Source organism: Quercus robur, chromosome 11 (genome assembly GCF_932294415.1).
Source record: "Quercus robur chromosome 11, dhQueRobu3.1, whole genome shotgun sequence".
NCBI lineage: Eukaryota > Viridiplantae > Streptophyta > Magnoliopsida > Fagales > Fagaceae > Quercus > Quercus robur.
The window spans coordinates 10,889,938-10,912,695 of record NC_065544.1 but is presented as its reverse complement, the minus strand read 5'-3'; the positions used below and the strand labels follow the sequence as shown (position 1 = coordinate 10,912,695).

At 34.0% G+C, this 22,758-nt stretch overlaps 1 protein-coding gene across 13 annotated transcripts in view; it reads left to right on the top strand.

The window, feature by feature from the left end:
* The window catches only part of LOC126705755 (galacturonokinase), an 85,606-nt gene that overhangs the window by 23,344 nt on the left and 39,504 nt on the right, over positions 1-22,758 (top strand). For 2 of the 13 annotated variants that reach the window (XM_050404935.1, XM_050404945.1), the window contains exons 9-14: positions 2,553-2,728; positions 4,099-4,139; positions 4,251-4,279; positions 4,863-4,932; positions 5,050-5,139; positions 6,413-6,892. The exons of 6 other annotated variants lie outside the window; for them this stretch is intronic. In XM_050404935.1, the coding sequence (XP_050260892.1) occupies positions 2,553-2,728; positions 4,099-4,139; positions 4,251-4,279; positions 4,863-4,932; positions 5,050-5,139; positions 6,413-6,654 (648 nt within the window). In that variant the 3' untranslated portion in view covers positions 6,655-6,892. Of the gene's footprint in view, positions 1-2,552; positions 2,729-4,098; positions 4,140-4,250; positions 4,280-4,862; positions 4,933-5,049; positions 5,140-6,412; positions 6,893-22,758 lie in introns of those variants that run through there. 5 more of the 13 variants (XM_050404941.1, XM_050404940.1, XM_050404938.1 and 2 more) reach the window with 5 other exon arrangements.

Below are 22,758 nucleotides of genomic sequence, written 5' to 3'. Positions count from 1 at the left end.
ATGAACATTAATGTGGAGATTATTCATGAAGAAAATTCATGATACATGGATTCAAATGATAGTCTGGCAAATATTGTAAAAGGATTATTTATCAAATTTCTAAAATCTAATAGCTGTTGACAAACTAAAATATAAGTGTATATTACTGGATCTTCTGATTGGCCCATCATTTTTGAACCTGATATTTTTCTCTTTGGAGTTCAGTGGATATTAGGAAACATGTAAAATTTTACACGTAAAATGAAGCTATGTAAAAAGTTCACAAGGTATATGGAAACAAAAAATCTTGAAATTGCAATTCTGAATTCTGACAAGTACAAAAGTAACTTTACAGATTGTTTCTTTTAGTGGAACATAGTATATTCTTATTGTTTCATCATAAGTGAATAAAAAAGTGCAGCTGGCTAGTGCTAATGACATTCTAGTGCTTTCTGGAGATACAGGAAGGAACAGAATAGTGGATTGAGGAATGAAATCTCAAAGACCTCTCTGTCTCTCTTTTTCTTCTCCCCCCCCCCCCCCCACTTTTTTCTCCTCTGCAGTGGAGGGTGCACGTGCATGCATGTGGGGTGGGGGGATGCTATTACAGCTTCTAGCCTAAATGCTTAAACTATAAGGTAGAGGGGACCTAGTAGAGCATAGACCTGTAATTATGTGCATAAGGGGAACACTTAGTTTAAAACCCCCTCCCCCACAAAATCCAGTAACCTGTAACTAAAAGCTTAAGCTATTAGGTGGAGAGGCCCAGTGACTTGAGACAAATGCTCCGACACCAAAATAATGTAGGAAAGCAGGCAAGGGATGTTTCTAAGGTTAATCAATAGTAAAGTATAGGTAAAATATTGTGCCTCTTCATATTTTAAAGCATTGGAAAATAAAGTAGAAAGTTGTAAGGGACAGGAAATAAGATTAAAGGTTGCAGGATTTTAATGGCAGAAAATAGTAGAGAGGATTGTCTTATTAGGCTAGAAAATATTAGGGAAATTCAGGTTTCATATAGAGTAAGGAAAGGCATTTGTGTTTACATGGAAAAGAACCCCAGTTTTTGGCTGCTGGTCTGGCTGCTGTGAACAGTACCCATGAACTGTAAAATTGAATTCATGGGTAGTTTTGAAGCTATTTTTTGTATGAGGGTTAAAGGCTTTAATGAGTACGATTTTAGGGAACTGATAGGTAATTTTGTGTGTGTGTGTGTGTGTGTGTGTGTCACATCTATTTATTCTTCAAGGATTCACTGATCTATGTTTTCATTTTTCTGTTACTGTCCCTTAACTCTTCACGGAGTAATTAAAAATTATATGTACATCAAAGAAAACATTTGCTTAATAGTATAATTTATATAAAATTTTAATGGCTAAACTATAATTTTCGTCCCTAAAAATATCACCAAGTTTTACCTATCGAAAAAAAATATCACCAAGTTTGAAGTTGATCCCTCTAAAATAGTTCATGACAAGTTGGTCCTTTATGGCTTTATTTATCTTTTCAGTACCAATGGATCCATTCAATGGCCGGTGCTATATTTTTTAACAGAAATTGTTGGTGTAAACCTATTTAATCATGTGGCACATGACATGGCAATTGAGTAACAAAGATGTTATTACCAAAATACCCAAACCATTTGCCATTGTTTTCCCCCATTCCCCCAATTTTTCAGTCCTAAATCAAGCCCTAAGATTCCTGAAATCCAAAACCCTATGATTAAAAAAACTGCCCCAATCCAGTTTGTTAGGATCTTAGAGCTACTGGCTTCCAAGAAATCGTTAAAAATGTCTGGATTGCTGCTTCTATGCTTTTACATTTTGCTAGAAACTAACTAGGGCATTGCCCACTGTTGTATAACAACTTGTATCCTCACGTGGGTAAGGATGTTGAAGAACGTACCCATGAATATTGTTCCCCCATGTTATCTGTATAATAATTAATGAGCCTCAAAACAAAAGTACATTGAGCAATGTATAACCCATACATTAAGCCACTTGGTGCTTGTACTATGTATAGGACACTATTATTATATTAAAACTAGTAATAATGGGAGATGATTAAAATAATTTAAGTAGATAATGAATGTTCTCTTAAACTTCTAGAAACTTTTAGTAATATAATTTAATTGGGATAGTATTATACTTTTGAAACTTTGGTAATATAATCTACCTAGAGTAAACTATCTTAATATAATTAATGAGAATAGAATTTCATTTAGAATAAACTATCTTATAATTAATGAGTTATATGGAAAAAATACATTGTACGACTTGTAACATTACGCTGAGCCACTTGGCACAAGCACAACATGTAGGACAGAATGTTTATTGTTATTGTATATGATATGCCTTCTATCTTTTGTGCATCTTCAAATTATGGGATCTCTTCCATGCTGGTATAATGTGTTTCTTTGCAATGCAATATGGGTTTTGTCTATAACTATTTCTTTAAATTTTGAACTTCAAATATATTGGATCCTGCTTCAATTTTGAAAGTTAATAGATATTCTCTTATTCTCATATTCATTAGAATTATTCCATCTCCTGAATCTCACTTGGCATTTGTAGACCAAAGAACATAAGCTTGTACACCCACCCAAGCTGCCAAAAACCCACAAAACTGAGTCGCAGAAAGCATACAAAATATTATTGGCATTTTCAGGCTTGAAGCAGGCTTTGACTACCAACCCTGGATATAATCGCCGAGTTGCAGAGTGTCAAGAGGCTGCAAGAATTATTCTCAAGTAAGATCCACTTTCTTCCTTTTTCAGAACCTACTTTCTGATATCTTTAGGATTATTTATATGATTTAGATCTGCTTCATATGCATGTATTTCTTACAGTTATAACACCTTCATGAATTATCAAGCTCAAAACAACTTGGTGTGAGAAACTGGATTTCATGACAGCCACACCCGATTGGTTTAATTTGAATGAACTTTGTTACCAGAGTGATTTCAGAAAATTGTACTTGAGTTTAAAATTAATTAACCCTAATACACATGTATTATTTTTAGTTTATAAATAAATTAAAATATTACCAAAATACCCTCACTACTATTACAATATTACTCATAAGTCATAACTATATGTGAAGAGGATTTTAGAGGAAACTTTTATAAAATGGAGCAGGCAATGGTAATGAGTGGTTTAGGAAGTAGAATTAACTGTAATCTCAGCAGCTGAAATGTAGAAATAACACAAAGGTAAAGCAAAAAGATCATGATAAATGCTGTTAAGTGCTTGGAACACAAAGGAGATAAGGTTTCCCATGTTATACAATTGTTATACTACTCTTCCCCAAGTTAATTCTCATGCTTGAAACTGCTTCAAATTAAACAAAACAAAACACTATGTGGACTGAACAACTGTTCTGCATAAGCTTTGCTGAAAATTATGTATCATCTCAAATAATAAAGGAGACATCAAAGTTTTAGTTCCCTCAAAACCACTAGCTAAGAAGCCAGAAAGCATGCATTCCTCTTCCACGTAAACAGTTACCTTACATTCTTACTAAAAACCTTCATTACCAAAATAAATGATAATAATAATAATAATAAATAAATAAAGGACAAATAGGATCCTCCCACCAAATAACTAGATCTGTTGAAGAAACCTATCAGGCTTCCACAGTTCCTTTTAGGACCCCATGCTCTAATACCATGATTAATTACCACGTGTACCAAAAAACTATAGGGAAGGGTAAATTTAATCATTTAACCATTATCCTAGCAAACATGACCACAAGCCTTCTTGAGGCCTTACCTGCAAATTAACCTTGGGTACCAACTTTGAGTAGGAACAGATTTCCTCAGGGTTTGGTGAGGGAACTCCAGCCAAAACCTTATCTAATTAGAAAATAAGACATCCCAAGTCCAACCTGAACCAGTTTTGGGTTTAATATTATTTCTGAAACCAGCAAAACTCAAATCAGATTTAAATGTGCCTTCCAAAACCTGCCTCAATGCTAACTATATAACACCCCCAAAATTATTTCATTATGTGTGAGATGTTTTAACTGATTATACTATGTCATTTATATTGAAATTAAATACATAAAGAAAATCATGTTTACTGTAAAATCATATTTAATATTATTTTCTTCTTTCCACAGTGCTTCTGGAAACAACAAAATGGAGCCTATCCTATCAAATGGCAAGTATTTCACTTTGTTGAATTGACAAGCTTCTCAAGTTTGAATTTCAAATTTCTTGCCCTGTTGTAGAATGATTTTGATTTTTTTTCCTTTTTTCTGAATGTAAACAGTTCAACCAGAAGATTATGAAGCTCACAAGGTAAACAAAAATGACAGAAGTTTTTGCATTAATTAATTCATTGCAGCTTTGGGTTTTATATGTATATAAAATGTGTGTGCATATATAGCTATTGATAAAATTAATTTAGCATTTTGACAGACATATAATGCATATGTAGATAATAAGCATTTAATGTGGACATTAGACCTAAAACAAGTTATTAAGGCTCTTTTAAAGTATGCTCAACATCCACATATATTACCCTTGTCCAACTGTTGAATGCAGAAAGGTTCTCTTTTGTTGAAAATGTGTGTTTGAGGTCAAATATTTCTAATATGTTACTCCTGATTGGTCCAGTATGAGACAATCCCCAGCATTTGAAATATCAATTTGTGAACTTTTAAAACCAATATTTCATTAATTTATTTTTTACATGAACTTTGCAAATTGACCTCGTTTAGTTTAGTATTATTTTGGTTTGGTTATCTTTGGTGATGTCTTCCTAATGTTCTCTCATTGACCCTTATTTTATCATCATGTCTGGTTTACGTTACTTTAGCATGGCTTTGTTACAATTAGTTTGTCATTTGTTTCTAATCTCTCCTGCTCTCATACCCTGCAGAGCCAATTAGAACCCTATCTAGCTAAAAGAGCAGAGCATTATTTTTCAGAGAATAAGCGGGTTATCAAAGGTTTAACCCCATTAACGTCATTCAATAATTTTTTAAGCAAATGTATTCTTATCCTGTTATAATTTTGAATTTTTGTGTGTTACAAATAATAATTGGTTGAAAGCATGATTATTTCAGGAGCTGAAGCTTGGGCTTCAGGCAAGTTGGAAGATTTTGGAAAGCTTGTTTCAGCGTCGGGTTTAAGTTCTATCAGTAAATATGAATCTGGTATAAACTTATCTCCAGTGTTCATAGCTGCTAGCTTTTGTTCATCATTCTGCCCCTGTTGTGAAAAAACTAAAGAAAAGCACATTTTTTAATGATAAAAGTTTGTTTTAAGTTTTTTTTTTTTTTTTTTTTAAAAGTGAAAATAATCAGAATTACATTTAATTTTCTTTATAAAACATTTCTTTTAGAAGTAGTGTCAGTCTTGCTGTTAATGGCTAGATCTGTTTCCCACTTCTGAAAGCAGAACCAACTGTACCACTTCTCTCCTGGAATGGGTGATAACCAGTTTGTGAGTTCAGGGGCCACATGGTTACTAACCTTTAGCAATTACGTTTTACTTAGTCCAATTAATTCTATGTGAAGTAACTGAAATCTTCCTTTATATATCAATATATTATTATGAAGTTATGTTTATTTGCAGTATTTCCATGTTTTTTATATGGTCATTTCCATTCTTGAGGTTCCACTTGCACACCAAGTTAGTAAACATGAATAGAAGGTTGAATGGTCCCATTTACAGTTTTGGATCTTGAACTGATTTAAGAGTATTGGTTTTCTCATTCTTTGCTTTTAGCATGAACGTTGAGTAGGGTGGCTCTGGGCATAAAATTTTGGTGCTTTTTTTTAATTTAAAATTTATTATTTATTTTAAATTCTCTTCTGAAATGAAGTATAGGATCAACTTTAAATTTTCCACTTCTGATGCTAACCAAATTACAGCATGAGAACCCTCCTAAATTCCTGTTAAAATTCTCCTGTATATGTAGACAATTGACATTAGAAATAAATGATGCTTCTGAGTGTATGAATGTATATACTATATAACTTTTTCACCATATCAAAGAAATAAATTGTGTTTGTATTATATTCTGCAATAAGGCTTTTTCCCTTACCAACTCAAATATGTTGGTCGCAACTTTTGCCAAGAGGTACAGGAATAATAACACTGCAACACTCGGGAATTTTTTTGTTCTTGCTTTTCTTTATATATTTCACCTTATTTTTCAAAGTTTTCATGACTTTATCTTGATTTAGTTCAATTTTTAGATGTTATCTCAATGTTGAAATTCAATCAAGTTTCAATACTTTCACAATTCAATTACTAATTTGGAGATTTTAGTTTGAAACGATGGAATTGACTAGGACTAGAAATTTTCCATATTGAGGTTTGTAGCTTGGCCGTGTGGGTACTTATTAATACTGTTTTGGCCCTTGAAATGCTCTGAAGCATCAAAGTAATTGGTGACCAACCAAACTGTCATGATTGTTGTAGGTTGTGAACCACTAATTCAACTGTACGAAATCCTTTTGAGGGCTCCCGGCGTGTTTGGGACACGGTTTAGTGGGGCTGGATTTAGAGGCTGCTGTCTTGCATTTGTAGATGCTGATCGTGCCGATGAAGCTGCTTCATTTGTCAGGGAGGAATATCGCAAGGTTCAACCAAAGTTGGCTAGCCAAATAAACGACAAAGAGGTAATGATATGTGAAGCAGGAGATTGTGCACGTGTGATCTGAAATACATATTCATTAACCACTAGTTCTTCTATTCTTTTTTTAAGTTTGAATAAGTGCATTGATGCCATTTGTTGTAATTTTTTTTTTAGCTGGGAATGCCATATGTTGTATTTTTTTAGCTGGGAATGCCATTTGTTGTATTTTTTAGCGGGGAATGCCATTTGTTGTATTGAATAATTGAATATCCAATTTTTTCATATATAAAATAAAATAAGAAGACATCTTGTGTTGTTTGAAATAGCTTGGTGTTTGGATTGAGGAATCCATTATACTTATCGCCATCCAACATTTTGGGAATCACACATGAGAATCTGAATACCTGGAAATGTAATGATTGGTTTGATAAGATTATTTGAAAATATGTTATTCTTGTCCTTCACTTATAAACTCAAAACATTTTAATTTCTCTTGGAAGGACCATGATATTGTCTCAAAAAGCTTATATAAAATAGGATACAAAGATAACCAGGACCAAATCCGTTAGTGGCTAGACCTAGCCATGGCCGCAAGCGAGTGGACAGAGATGTTTTGAGGCATGGCGGTTCACAATTGAGTGCAACTTCTTTGAGATCATGCAGCTATGCTTGTGGAAATTACATAGACATCAAGAGTACTGGTGAGAAGGAAAAAGCATTTTCAGTCTGGGGAATTTTGGACAAAAATGGAGGGGTGTGAAAGACGTATTTGGCGATGCATGGACAACGGAAGTTGAGGGTAATAGGATGTTAAAGACTGCGAAGAAATCAAATCATGGAATCAGAATACAGTGCGGAATCTACAAAAACAAATTGCCAAGAGCCCAAGACCAAGGACATAATGGAAAGATTAGATTTTGATAGAAGGTTGTTATCATTGGTAATGGAATCTGTATCTTCAGCATCTGACTCAGTTTTGCTAAATGGAGAACCAAAAGGCTACTTACACCCAACTCGTGTGGCCTAAGGTAAGGACTGAGAAGGCCCAATTTGCCCATACTTATTATTGTGGGTAGTAATAACTAGTATACACTAATAATTACTCTATTCTTATTATGTGCACAAGGACTAACAGTTTTATTGAGACAAGCAAAGAACTAGGGAAGAATGCATGGTATATCCATTAGCAAAGGTGGCCCACATATCTCATACCTCTTTTTTGCAATGAATGGTGATAGTTACACACTGTGTATACGGGGTACAATTGAAATTGTGTCGTGCTGTCAACACAATTTCAACTGGAGGTTGTAAGAATGTGTATAACTCGATATGTACAATAATAATTAGCGTTTTGCAATTTGGCTTGGCAATCCAACATTACAACTCATATTACATATGAGGATGCTTTAGGACAAAAAATTAATGGGAAATGTCTTGTGCACCTCCCTTAATGCACACATAGTACACAAACTTTCCTAAAACAAAGGAAATCATAATTTCAAGTAGTTCGAAATCATGACTTTTCCTTTGTTTTTGGGGTGTGTACTATGTATGCAAGTTTGAGTAATAGACACTCTCCAAAATTAATTGAGAAACAATATCACTATTCTTCAGCAAGGACACAACAGTTTCAGTACTATTGGAGATTAAGGCACACTTGGTGTTAGGACTCTGATTGGGGTGCATTGCTATATGGTGCAGCTGTGGCTAGGTAGTGCAATGAAGGGTGCTTGTGTGGTGTAGGGAAGTGTGTTGTTGTAGTGGGTAGGGCAGTGGAAGGCTTGTACATACAGAGAAGCAAGGGAGGCTTGTACATAGTTAGTTACAAGTAGTTGGTTAATTGTTGATGCATTAAGAGTTGTACTTAGTTAGTTAGTTAGTTAGTTAAGACTGAGATGTGTTGTACCTTGTTAGTTAGTAAGTAGGATATAAGTTTCACTTCAGATTGTAATATGGATTCCGTTGATGAATAATACAATTGAATAGCAATTCTTGAAATGCTACTGGAGGTTGATTCCCTCTTAGAATCCATGGAGGCCTAGTTCCCTTGAAGAACTACAAGATTGAGAGTAATAGAATTTAATTCAATTGAGTCTTATCAATTTGGTATCAGAGCTGGTTCAATCACGGTGCAAGAAACTAGATACTCCCTTTGAGTGAGACTGTTTCATTGGTTCAGCAGAGATTGGATGATCATAGCCTCTGCCATGGAGATGATTTCACGAAGGTTGGAAGCAATGGACAACAACTTCAAAGGCTTGCAAGCTATGTTTGAAGAGAGACTTCCAGCAGTGTAGCAATGAGATGGTCCACAAGAAGGTCCTGCTCCTCAACCAGAAAACCATCCTGAAGTAGAGGTGCTGCCACGACATCCTCATCCAAGACCTTAGGTAGGTGCTCTAATTCCTAAGCGTAGTAGGTTGGAGTTCCCTAGGTTTAGTGGAGGTGATCCTTTTGCTTGGATTATTAGAAATGTCCAATTCTTTAGATATTATGAAATTCTTGAGGAAGAGAGGATTTTGAATGCTTCTTATCATCTTGATGATGAGACATTGATTTGGTTTCAAGATTGTGAAAGATCATTGGATTCTTAGGAAACATTTGTTAGGGCCATTCAAGTTAGGTTTGGACCTTCATCATATGATGATCCTACGGAAACCTTGACTAAGTTGAAGCAAACTACCACTGTGGCTGCTTATAAGAGTCAATTTGAGATGTTAAGTAATAGAATCAGAAACTTACCTTAATCTCATAAGTTTAGTTGCTTCCTAAGTGGGTTGAGGGATGAAATAAGGTTGGCTGTGAGGATGCAAAATCCAAGAACATTGAGTGCTGCTTTTGGGTTAGCCAAGATTCAGGAGAAGTATTTGTTCACTTGCAAGAAGGTCTATAGGCCATTTCATGAGTCTAGCAAGATTAATTGGCAAGAATCACTAATGACCATGCATGACAATAAAGCTGAATCTTCAACCAAAGTGCCTATACAAAAGATTACATCAACTCAGATGGAACAGAGAAGGAAGAAGGGCCTTTGTTATTATTGTGATGAGAAATGGCAGCCTAAACACAAGTTCAAGGAATCAAGGGTCTCAAACTATTCATGATTGATGAAGTACAAGAAGTTAATCAAGTGGAAGTTGTGGAAGTGGATGTTATTACAGATTTTCAGTTGGATCAACCTGATATTACCTTGTATGCATTGTTGGGCAATCCTTCTCCAGGAAATATGAGGGTATTGGGTCAGATTAGAAGGCATTGGGTGGTGATTCTTTTTGGATGCTAGTTGCTCTCACAATTTCCTTGATGTTGTGTTGGTCAAGACTTTGCAGTTAGTTGTGGATACTACTAAAATCTTAGAGGTTAAAGTGGCTAACGGTGACCTGATTAGAACCAAGGGAAAATGTAGGGACCTACTGCGCAAAATGCAAGGCAATGAGTACCATTTACATGTGTTAATTCTAGGGGGATGTGATGTGGTGTTAGGAACTCAATAGCTTTGTACACTTGGCCTTATCAGCTGGGATTTTAAGTAGGTGGTGATGAGGTTCATGTACCAGGATAAACAAATATGGTTGTAGGGTATTAAGCCCATTGGTTCCTTGATTCAAGCTGCGAATGAATTCCTTAAACAGCCAATCACTAAAGGATTGTTATTGCAGATTATGTCCACTGAAGTTGCTGACAGGTCCAAGGCTTCAAAAGTTCCCTCAGAAGTGTTGTCCGTGCTTGAAGAGCATGTTGTTGTCTTTGAGGAACTAAAGGGTTTATCTCCATGTAGAGGGCATGAAATCCAGATTATCCTCAATCTAGGTACCCAACCAACCTTTCAAAGACCCTACAGGTATCTAAACTATTAGAGAACTGAAATTGAAAACATTGTTACGGATTTACTTAAGTCTGGTTCAATTAAGAATAGCCAAAGTCCTTTTGTTTCACCTATGCTATTAGTTAGGAAGGCAGATGGTAGTTGGAGGATGTGTGTGGATTATAGGATTCTTAACAATGACATTGTTAATGATAAGTTTCCTAATCCTGTGGTGGATGAGCTCCTTGATGGATTGAGTGCTGCTTAGGTGTTCTCCAAGCTGGATTTGAGGCCTGGTTATCACCAGATTAGAATGAAGGAGGAAGATCTTGAGAAAACAACTTTTAGAACTCATGAGGGCCATTATGAGTTCTTGGTAATGCCCTTGGGTTAACTAATGCCCCTTCTATATTTCAGTCTCTCATGAATGATGTGTTCAAGCCTTTCCTTTAGGAAGTTTGTACTTGTATTTTTTTGATGATATTCTTGTATATAGTAAGATATGCCCACTCATATTTTGCATCTCAAATCCGTCTTACAAGTTCTGTTTGATCACAAATTGTTTGCCAAGAGAAGCAAATGCACATTTGCTTGCTATAAGGTAGAGTATATGGGGCACATCATATCTGGCCATGGTGTGAGGACTGATCCTAAAAAGACTCAAGCTATGCTGGATTGGCCTATTCCCAAAATAGTGAAAGCCTCAAGGGGATTCTTAGGTTTAACAAGTTACTACAGGAAGTTCATAAGAGGATATGTTCCCATTGCTACCCTATTGACTGGTTTTCTCAAGAAGGATGCCTTTGAATGGACTGATCAAGCTGACCAAGCATTTTAGAACCTTAAGCAGGGTGTTTCTCATCCACCTATCCTTGCCTTACCTAATTTTTCCAGTCCTTTGTGGTAGAGTGTGATGCCCTTAGGTTTGAGATTAGAGTTGTATTGATGTAGTAGGGGAGGCCTATTGCTTTCCACAGTCAAGCCCTGAAAGGTAAGAGTGTTCATTTATCCACTTATGAGAAGGAACTATTGGCCCTTGTTACTGCTATGAGGAAGTGGAGACCTTATTTGTTTGGGAAGCCCTTTGTGATCAAGACTGATCATCAGAGTTTAAAGTACTTGTTAGAGCAGAGAATTAGCACTCTTATGCAGCAAAGGTGGATAACTAAACTTCTTGGATACTATTTTATTATTGATTAAAAGAAAGGAAAGGAAAATGTGGTAGCTGATGCCTTATCTAGACAAGCTAAGAGAGGTCAATTTGATTCAGTTGGTGCTGTGCTCAATAGGGTGGAGTTAGTTGATTTTGATGCATCTTTAGTTTCTAAAAGGGTTCATTGTGATCATTCTGACTTTAGTTTGTTTTGCTTGGACATTTGTTGTGGCTTATTCCTCATTTCTTTTCCCTATCCTACTTGGCTTGAGGAATTGAAATCAAGTTATTCAACTGATGCTGATGTGCAAGCCATCCTACAAACACTCCATATAATCCTAATGCTACTGGCAAGTTCAATCTGTAGAATGGACTTTTGTTATACAAAGGTAGGATTTACTTGGGCTCTAATTGTGGTCTAAAACCTAAGGTGATGAGTTTGGTGCATGACAGTCCATTAGGTGGACATTCTGGTTACTTGAAGACTTTTCACAAGGCTAAAAGGGATTGGTTTTGGAAGGGAACGAAGAAGGATTTAAAGAATCATATTAAAGATTGTGAGCTGTGTCAAAGGATCAAACATGAAACTAGTAAACTAGGTGGTTTGTTGCAACCCTTGGAGATTCCTTATACTCCTTGGTTTGCCATAAGCATGGATTTTGTGGAAGGCTTACCTAAGTCTTTGAAGCATGATGTGGTGATGGTGGTAGTGGATAGACTCACTAAGTATATTCATTTCATTCCACTGTCCCACCCTTACACTGCAGTCAAGGTGGCTACCTTGTTCTTGATTCACATTTTCAAGCTACATGGGCTGCCCACTTCTATAGTGAGTGATAGGGACCTTGTGTTCACTTCCAGATTTTGGGAGGAGCTGTTTAGATTGTAAGGAGTGGACTTAGCTATGTCTTCAGCCTATTTTCTTCATTCCCTTCCAAAACCAATCCCTTTTAGCCCTGTGAAAAGTCTTCAAGTAACCAGAATGTGCACCTAATGGATTGTCATGCACCAAACTCATCACTTTAGGTTTTAGACCACAATTAGATCCTAAGCAAATCCTACCTTTGTATAACAAGAGTCCATTCTGCAGGCTAAACTTGCTAGCAGCAATGGGATTAGTATGGAGTGTTTGTAGGATGGCTTGCACCTCAGCATTAGTTGAATAAATTGATTTGAATAACAATTCTTGAAATACTATTGGAGGTTGATTCCCTCGAAGAATCCATGGAGGCCTATTTCCCTCAAAGAACTTCAAGATTAAGAGTAACAAAATTTAATTCAATTGAGTCCTATCACCTGGGAGTACCCGAAATACAACATTATAAGAAATACTTGGGATTGCCTACACTAGTGGGGAGATCAAAATAAAAAGTGTTTGAAAATTTGAAAGATAGTATTAGTGTGTGAAGGAAAATGCAAGGTTGGAAAGAACAGTAGCTCTTACAAGTAGGCTGCGAAATTTTGATTAAGGTACAGTACAAGCTAGACTTATCTACATAATGAATTGTGTCAAAATTCCAGTGTCGTGTAAGGAACTATCAAGCATGGCTAGCAAGTTTTGGTGGTTAGGGAGGGAAAATACTTTGGAGTTTGGACTTAAAGACCAATGTAGCATGGGTTTTAGAGCCCTCAAACAATCAGACTCTTCAAATTGGTCCTCCTTGCCAAACAAAAGTGGTGGTTGATTCACAATACAGAATCCTTGTTGTATCGGGTATTGAAGTCCAGATACTTCCCCAAGAGTTCATTCATAAATGCAAAACATGAGTTGTGCACTATCATGTTCAGGCTACATCATGGACTAAAAAGGTTATGATAAATAGCAGTTGTAACTTGTGAGTTGTGCCTATAGGCTATATGTTGATGAAATAGATATTCATGCTCATGCCCTTTGCTCTTGTTAAGCATGCAAAGGAGGTGTGTAAGATTTGTAAGAATTAATTTGCTACCGCATGGTGAATATGGGAAAAAAAACAAGATCAGAACAAATAGTGTGAAACACAATAAATCAACCCTCTCAATAGCAGCATAAACACTATTAGAGGAGTTCCAATAGGCATAGACATATATGGTTTCATCCCCACTAGAAGTTCCCCTAGATTACCTGATACACAGTTCTCCCTAGGGCTAAATCCAAAGAACCCTGCCTTAGAGAGGTTTCAAGTCATAATAATAAAAATAAAAAAAATAAAAAAAAAAAGCACAAGAGAAGGCATCACTAGTTTCTCCCGAGGGCATGGTATGGCTTTGTTCTTGGTGTTGTTTAATAGATGTCGAGTGCCACTTTTCCCGATCTGAGAATCTCCATCCGCTCTAAGTGGGCGAGCTAGAATCCTTATGTCAGGTTGGTTGTTCAAAAGACTTTCTCTTTACCCTTTGCATCTTCATCTTTTTGAAAGCCCAGGCCTGCTCTTCTGGATCTTCATTAGTCCTATTTTAGGTGCAAAGCCTCTTCAATAAAGGCCTCTTTCTCTCTTTCTTTTATTTATTTCATTTCTCGCCCATTTTTCATTTTGTTGATTGAAAGAGGATAAGCACTATCCATTGAGTAAAGGGGGGGTTTGCTACAGTGATTCGGGTGGTTGGTGGCCCCTTTCGAGAGTTGCGGGTCCTTGCCACTGCATGAGTGGTAGCTCACGCTCAAAACTTCTCCGACACGAGTCCTAGTCATTGCGTTGAGGTCCGTGAGGATGATAAACGCATTAACCCCCTGGCATGAAGAGGCCACAATGCAAATGTGATGATTATACACAAGAGAAATAATACAGTGTAAATTAATAACTTCCTGTAAATATAATGAGTTTAGGCCCATTGGGCTTGTAGTCTAACACAACAAAAAAGAGAAGTATAACCAAGTTCTCTTCTTCTTCTTCCATTTTTTTTTTCCAAGTTCTTTTTAGGGTAAAACCATTACTAAGCTTTCACAATCTCTTATCTCTCATGAAATTCACCAAAGCTATTTGAGGAAAGTTTGTCCTAAATCTAACAAATTCTAGAATATGTATTGGGGAATAGCCTACATGATTTTTTTTTTTTAAATTTTTTTTATAACTATTAAGGTAGTATGTTGTGATTGGTGCTAATAAAAATAGTGTTAATAGTAGATCTATAGAAAATGATATTACTTATTCTATTACAATTTACCATATAAAAAATTATGAAAAATTTTGTATCCCGATTCTTACTTGTGTCATATTAGACTTGGAAAAATTGGACCCAGACCTAATAACCTGCCTGAATTTGAACAAAAAAAATAGGGTATGGCTCATCAAGCCTTTATTATAAATTTTTAGACTTAATTTTTTATTGACTTATTGTGGATAAAACCACTTAATGACATTACTCATCAACTTGATAAGCAATTCTCAAAAATAAATAATTTCATTGTTGAATATATAACTAACAATGCGTAGTTTTTCTGTAAGTTTATTGTAGATTTTATTCTTATTATTTATCTTTTTCTTTAACTAACATGTTGTGTTCTACTCTTAAAGTTGTATATATTAAATGAATTTGGATTAATTTTTTTCTTTTAACTTTTTTACTTATTTGTTTATGTACAATTTTTTAAAAGACAATATTTTTAAGCAAAAACTATAATTTTGCCAAATTTTAACAAATATATAAATAATATTACAACGAAAATTCAATTCCAAAGCACACTTAGTTTATACATGAAAGCTCAAATTAGTGTGAAACACTAATACTTGTTTAGACCCCCAAATTTAAAATTACAGCCTAATTGCTTTTACTCTAACTTATCTAAGTGCGGAACAAGAGTAAATGAAGCGTAGTAAACCAGAACTATTCTAGTGCATAAACATGAACAATAAACAATAAATGCAAAGCACAAAGAGTAAGAGAAGAGAGATGTAAATACAAGATAATACTAAGATGTGTTATCGAAAAGGAAACTGAAAAACTCAGCGAAAAACCTCTCCACGACCCTCCAAGTTAAAATCGATCCACTAGTGTATAAGTTAGAGTACACGAATAATAAAAAACCCTCAAAGCCTAGTCTACCCAATGTATTTGAGCCCTCTAAGCTCCTGCTACCAACGGACTTCTTGGAGTTTTGTCTTCACTAGCTTTCCGAATCCCGCAATACCGTCTGATTACATCTACCAAGCCTCACCGACTTCTTTTGGCAAATCCCTAAAACTTCCCGAGCTCCAAAACACTCACCATACTCTGAATAGGTGTGGATTGTGTTTGGGTATAAATCTCCTCTCAAAGTATGACAATGGGAGAGGGAAGGAGAAGAGACTACAATGATTTCTTACTAAAGGATGAGTAAATCTTTCTCTAAAAGATGGGTGTGTTGTGTTGTAGAAACCTATCCAGGGTTTTCTCTCTGAATGGCTTCTTTTACTTTTGTAGTAATGAGGGTATATATAGTATGGGTAAATGGTAAGAAAATCACACTTAAAATCTTCCAAGCAGAGAGTTTCGCAGGTACCTCATGAGATGTCTTGTCTTGCGAAGTACTCACGATATACAGCCTAACACTTGACTCTTTAGCTTCTAGCATGTGCTTCTCACGTGGCTTTTTCGCGGGTTACTCTTCTCGCGAGCTAGTCGCGAACTGCACTAATTCTTCTTTGACGCTTGATTCTTCACCAACTTAATAATAAACCCAATACAATAAAATTCCATAAAATACAAGGAACAAAAATAATGCAATTACAACAATTTTTGTCATGAAATAAAGCCAACATAAAACATAGCTGTAAATCACAACTTTACAATACACGTTTTTTTTTTTTTGAATTAATTATTAGTCTAGTAGACAATGGAATTAATTATTGGATTATAAACCTAAGGATTTTTTAATATCTTATTCAACTTTTGTCTTAAAGTTTTTTTCCCCTTTATTTTTACTGAAAGAAAAATATGTTAAAATTTTCTTTTTCTGGTATGTGAAAAAAATACAAGTCATTCCAAGTCAATTTGCCAGGTCTACATTATATTTTATCTTTCGAAGAGATTTGAAAGCGCTTTTGGATCCCAATAGGGCACATAGGGTGGACAAAAATAAAAGTAGCTATTGACTATTAGTGCTCAATAAAATAATTTTTTTAAAGAAAATTGTGAAATGGATTATTGGGCAATTATAAAAGAGATGTGAATAGTTTTTCCAATCACCCAAAAAGCCAAATGTCAAATCTATTAAGGAGATTTGAAGAGCTTTTCAATCCTCAGAAAGTCTGTGTGATTCCAAACAACAGTTTTTAGTGTTTAAACACTAAAAATTATGGTTTTAAAAAAATACATTTGATAAATGTGTTTTTTTAGAAGTGTTTAAGTTATGTTGCTCATTTTAAGAAGTTTAAACATTGAATTTAGAAAACTCTTCTTATCAATTTTCAATTTTCAAACGGTTGCTCAATAACACTTTTGTAAATACATTGAAAATCATGGGGCTCACTTGATTAGATAACACATAAAACTTCCTTCTTCGATTCCAACCAGGAGGTCCACTTGTCAGTTATTTTTTTTTTAAAAAAAACACACACATACATACCAAACACACAATAATGTTTTTTCACACACTGAAACATGTTATTTGAAACATGGTATTAAACACATTTTTTGATTTATGAATACTGTAAATACATGTTTTCATAACGCTTTTTAAATAACAATTTTCACATCATTTTAAACAACAATACTAGACATCTTCAACCAAACGGGCCTGATGTCAAAAGTTATGTGCACAATAGAAGGAGATAAAGTGTTGATGTGGCAGATTAAAAAAGTGATGGTAACATGTAAAACTTGCCAACTCAATTGTTATAAAAAATTTCACATAAAAAAAATTGTTGTAAAAAAAATTGAGAAATTCTATAAAAAAAAATCTTTATATAGTAAATTAAGTTTGTCGTAAAATCTTGATGCTTTCTAAGATTAGCACTTGGCCGATCTTATGCCAGTGATATCGAATACGGATAATGATTCAAAAACTATTACAAAGGATATGGACAATAATTTAAAAACTATTACAAATTCTTGTGTAAAGTTAAATGAATAAAGATCATGGTTTCTACTTTCTAGAGTAGGAGTGTGTCATTGTAATCACTGTTGGGGTGGTTGGTTTAATGATCATGGGCTCACTCTTAAGGGTTTGGAAGGTGGTCCCAAATTTGAATCTTGTAATGGAAAGTGCCTGGAAAATAACTTTATGCTCTCGGCTCATACTTACTAACATCCTTGATGGGGCTGGGTGTTCAACTATGGCTCATCTGAATCCCCTGCTCCCGTAGGCCTGAGCCCAGCAAGTAAAGTATTACTATGGTCTTGCTCAAATAGAAGATATCGTTGGCCCCTCTCTACCCATTTTTTTCTCAGCGATCAAAAATTAATAAAAAAGAGAGAGAGAAGGTATCACTGTCATAGTGTCACTCATCACATATCCCAATAGACTTATCCTCAATAAATATATATATATATATATATATACATATCCCTATAGACTTAATAGTGATCGTTAGTTTTAGAATCCTGAATTGGAATCAATCTTCTTGTCATGATTTTATCACTAATAAAATGTTGATATATCATATATGAATAGGAGGAACATAGAATTATTTGGGCGAAAAAAAAGAAAAAGAAAAAGAAAAAAAAAGAGAGAAACGGTTGGACCATTCTCTACCGATCAGTTAAATTGTTGCTCCAACATATTCTTCATTAAATGAAGGCTTAAATGGTCTAATGGGATTGACTGGTTTTGGGTTTATAGGAATTGTAATTACTTGACCAAAGAAAAGAATAGGGGACACTGAGATAAAATTGTAGTGAACATAGTGAGGTGAACACATGTAACACATCCCTCAATCATAAAACCATTTGCCCTTTTTTTTTTCAAGTACGAAGCAAAGTTTATATCTAACATATGTGTACTTGTGTGTGTATATATATATTGGGTGCATGCATTGGGCGCTAGCTCAATATGTGTGTCTATGGATATATGTTCGCAAGTGTATGTAGACATATGCATGTTAGGTATAAATTTTGTCCCCTCCCCATGAATACATATGTATGTTATATATATCAGTCTCATACTCTCATCACAAGTGTTATAGCGCATGCTTTGAGGTTTTTCTTTTTCGTTTTAATGTCAAAACCTTTCCTTCATTCCAATGATACATTGATACCTAGCATTGAACTGAAAATTAAAATAGCATTGAAATTATTAATTTGTATGGGTGAGTGGTGCTATGTATAATCACACTCCTAGTAATATTAGTGATTGGAAAATGCATAAATATTGTGGGACAAATGCATATACCTTAATTGGGTTGAAATGAAAGTTTTGACATTAAACCAAAAAAAGAAAAGTCTCTAAGCACGTGTGATGAGACTCGTATTTCATAATTTTCATCCGTTTGCTGCATTGCTTCTAATTTGATTGCTAGTTGGTTGATTTTTGAGAAATCTGTATAATTAGGATTAGAATTTTTAGAATACTAGTCAAAGGAAATGCCTCTTGAACTAATGACACCTGATACTATGCACGTGCCCAAACCTCTCTTTTTGTTGGGCAATTATTTTCAGTGACTTTTAATTAGTCACAATCAAAACTTATGTTTTTTTTCAAATAATATAAGTACAATATACAACAAACTCATGAATTAAACAATATTTTGGATGATGAATATGTATTCTGAAAGATACATCCAACTAAATTATTATACCAAATTTAGTATAGAGACCTTTTGAAAAGAAATTGAGGGTTAGATGTATTTCGTTACCTATTTCAATAATTCTAACAAAATTTGCCATTAACCTGTTTTGAAAGTATGAAGATAGAATAAATTTGTGTTTGAAATATCTAGAGAGACTAAACATAGACATTGTGATCACAAAACCAAATAAGCATATGCTTGGCAAGAATTATTAACTTCCACACCCTCCCCCACCCCCTCCTTTTTCTTTTTCTTTTTTCTAAATATATCCCTACACTGCTCCCATTTTACCGACATCATCTATCTGCAATCACAACTCACTTTGGGCATTGCTAATTTTCGCCAAGAAATACTAAACTATTAGTTGAGCTAGCACAGATGTAAAGTACTCGTAGAGGAGGATAGAAGAGAAACCAAAGAAATATACACATTCACTATAACTTTAATGCAACACGCACGTACACACACACATATATATATATATATATATATATATATAAATTTTTTTTATAGACACGCGACAAAATATATTCTAGAATTTACTGCTAATAATGCTAAGTAATATTTTAATGCAACAAACCCACAAAAAGATATCATATTCATAATATTATGTTTGTCCATTAGAATGTTTTACATAATTAATCCTTTTTCTTCTTCAGACGTCTAAATGCCATTTAAACATTGAAAGATATCTATTAGTTAGACACAAAGTAAGACTTATATAAATTTTTGTTATTTTGATTAATATAGACCTATAATATATTCAAATTTTAAATTTAAATTATACTATGAACATTTTATGTACCAAAAAATTTAGAGTTTAACTTAAAAATAATATCAAACTCTGAAATTTATTATGCTTTCTCTATATTTTATTGCTTATACTCAAATTTTTATGCAGGAAAATTTATTATATAAAGAATTTGAGATCCTTTATAGTTATTTTATAAATTTTGAAAATGTATATTTTTTTTCTCTTGAACTGAAACTTTTATTTCTTTATTTTTTTCCCTACTATTATTTTCTTTTTAAAAAATTTGAACCTTTTAAGAAAGTTTTTTTTTTTTTTTTGATGGGAATGGGGAGGAGAGAAGAAGATTGACATATAAAATTAATTATATAAACAAGAAAACATTAAACATCTTTTGGGAAATAAAAAATAAATTATTCTATGTTAGGACCAAGGGCAATTGCATATCTCATCTCGTGGTTCCACCTATGAGTCATGATGTAAAAAAGAGTAGTAAACAAGCTAAGCCAATTATTAAAAATTCAAGATTGTCCATTTGATTTTATTTCAAACACAATCCAAACTCAAGCTTATCAACAAACTAGATTACAAGCTCAAATTTTGTTCATTTTGGCATATATAGTACTCCACTTTCGTATATCATATATGTGTATCTTATACATGGGGATCTTTTTTTTTGATGAAATTATACACGGGAACCTTATGTGCATATGAGAGTGATATTACATATATCTATTCTATACAATACAAGTGAGAAGTGGAAGTGTCATTTGAGCCAAAGGCCATTGATATTATTACCAGGACTCTTGTGACTTAGTGGTATTGTTTGGTTTTGCCAACAAGAAGAAATATGAACTTAAATCTTCCTCTCCACTTGTCGTAAGTGGGAGTAAAACAAAAAAGTCGTTAACGTTATTTATAGGAATAGAAGAAGGCGATTTTCTCAAATTATTTTGGACAAAAGAAATGAAGATTAAATTTCCTAAAAATATTCTCCATAAAAGACTTAAAACGTAAATAAGGTTTTCTTTTTTGAGAAATTAAAATAAGGTTTTATAAATGAAGAGAGAAAAAGTGGAAAAAAAAGTTATAAGTTACAAGTAACAGACAATGAACTAACTAAAATATGTTTTATGTTGTAGTTCGTCTTTGTTTTTTCTTCTAAATGATTGATTTTAAACACGTATATACCTTTATCAAGAGCTTTATTAGCTCAGTGGGCAATAGCATTACCTACTTTATAGTAGAAATTGAGTTCAAAATCCTTGTTCTCTATTTGTATTGTAAGCAAATAAATAAAATAAAAAGGTGAAATAAGGTCTTTAACAAATTTTTTTTTTTTTTTTTTTTTTTTTTTTTTGAGGAAAGTCTTTAACAAAAAGTAAGATAGTAGGTATTGCATTGATTAATAAAAGGAGTGTATCACGTCACGTTGGACCTTGCCATGAATTTAATTAGTGTAATTCAATATTAATTATATATGACATAAGGGAGTATCACTATCACATATATTATTATATTCTTGAAATAGGGAAAAATGCTTATATATCCCTTGAACTTTGAGGTAGTGGCCAAGATACCCCTGAACTTTTAATTTGGCCAATTTACTCCAAAAACTTTATACAATTGCCAAATTAATGCATTTGTTAGTTTGGTGTTAAAAAACTAAAAGAAACTCACCTGAACATAAAATGACAAGGGAGTATGAATCAATTCAATTGAGATGGAGAGAGAAAGCTTTAGAGAGAGAGATAGACAAATTGTAGAAGGCTTCCGCTGTAAAAACAAAATTGGTACCAATACCATAAAATGCAGAAAACAGACGAACATAACACAATAAAGGCAATGAAAATCAAATCGAAACAATCGAAGAAAATACATCTCATATTTATAGATTCTATACATTAGCTTAAAACAACAAAGATGAATTGAGAATAAAACCAATACCTTGGTTAAAGGCACAAAGATTGACTCAAAAATCCCAAATGATGAAGAAGATTCTTTGGACCTAAAGAGTTCAGAAGTCAAGGAAGAAGATGACGCCGTTTTCTTATTCCCTTCCATTGTTTCTCTCAAAAACCTCTTTGTTATATATATATATATATATATATATATATATGTATGTATGTATGTATGTATGCATGTTTGTATTCTGTTAGGTTCATATTTTTATGTAATTGACATTTCTAATGACAAAACACAATTTACTTATATATTATCTGTCATTGTTTTCCACATGGTGTGCATAAGCATAACCAAGGGAGTCAATATTGTACCGGAGGCTGTACTGGTTTGGCCAGCAGTATGATATATTTAGGATACCGGTCAATACCGATGTACCGTTTCGGGTTTATCGTTAGTACAAAAATATTATAATATTAGAAAAGCTTGTGGGTGGTAATGAGATATGAGATACTGCTTGTGGGTGGTAATGGTAAACCTAAAAAATAAAAATTTAAAAAGCTACCTATTCTGCCATTGGAACTCACAAAAACTAAGGAAAAAAAGAAGAAGAGCCAACCTGTCATCACGACTTCCAAAGTTTATCAAGTTTTTCTATGTTCAACTATTATTGCTTGTATACTTCCCACTTCACATTTTCAGCTCTCAAAACACACACTCTCTATCTTTGTGTTCAAGTTAAAGCTTTTAGTTTTAGCCACTCTTTCTTTATCTATTACTCTAAGCTTTAAGCCCCATTTTGCAATGTTAACGAATCGATGGTGCCACCATTCACCTCCAGTCAGCAATATCGTCCTAGTGTTAAGTCGAAAAAATCAATGTCGTAAAGGGAA